This window comes from Myotis davidii, unplaced genomic scaffold, assembly GCF_000327345.1.
Source record: "Myotis davidii unplaced genomic scaffold, ASM32734v1 scaffold1439, whole genome shotgun sequence".
Classification (NCBI taxonomy): domain Eukaryota; kingdom Metazoa; phylum Chordata; class Mammalia; order Chiroptera; family Vespertilionidae; genus Myotis; species Myotis davidii.
Window position 1 is genome coordinate 1,517,763 of NW_006292342.1, and position 551 is coordinate 1,518,313.

The 551-nt window shown below is 61.5% G+C and overlaps 1 protein-coding gene across 1 annotated transcript in view; it reads right to left on the reverse strand.

Moving 5' to 3' along the window:
* ACP5 (acid phosphatase 5, tartrate resistant) overlaps window positions 1-551 on the reverse strand; it is a 1,922-nt gene continuing 1,371 nt past the window's right edge. Inside the window, exon 4 of the mRNA XM_006765812.2 lies at window positions 1-416. Coding sequence (XP_006765875.1) covers window positions 165-416 — 252 coding nt within the window. The 3' untranslated portion in view covers window positions 1-164. The remainder of the gene's footprint in view (window positions 417-551) is intronic.

Consider the following 551-nt stretch of genomic DNA (forward strand, 5'->3'; position numbering starts at 1 on the left):
GGCATGTCTATTCTTTTATTGAATATTTGGCAGTGACGGAAAGATGTCAAGTTCAAGAGCGTGGTTCCCGAGAACCACAGGCCCCTGAGAAGTCCTGCCCAGGAGCGGGGGTCCCAGGGGGCCCGCCACCCCCCGGGCAGGGAGGTCTCTCTGCCTCCGGCCCCTCACGAGTGCTCGAGCCGGGCTTGCCTGGGCAGTTTGGTCTTGAAGAGGGACTTGCCCGAGGCCTCAATGTAGGTGATGCTCATCTCTTTGGGGCTGATCTCCACGTAGGTGAAGCCGCCCAGGGAGTCCTCCACCCCGTAGTGGAAGCGCAGGTAGCCACTGGGAACCTTGCGAAAGTGCCTCTTCGAGGGGTCCATGAAGTTACCAGCCCCGCTCAGTATGTAGCCGATGCCGTTCTCATCCTGAAGGTACTGTGGATGGAGGACTCGGGGTCAGGGGAGCCCCCAGCCCCTCAGTGAGGCCGACCACGGGCTTTGTGCCCACCGCTCTTGAGTCCAGGGTCTCCAGTCACTTTGGGCAATCAACATACCCTCCCCCCCCCCCCC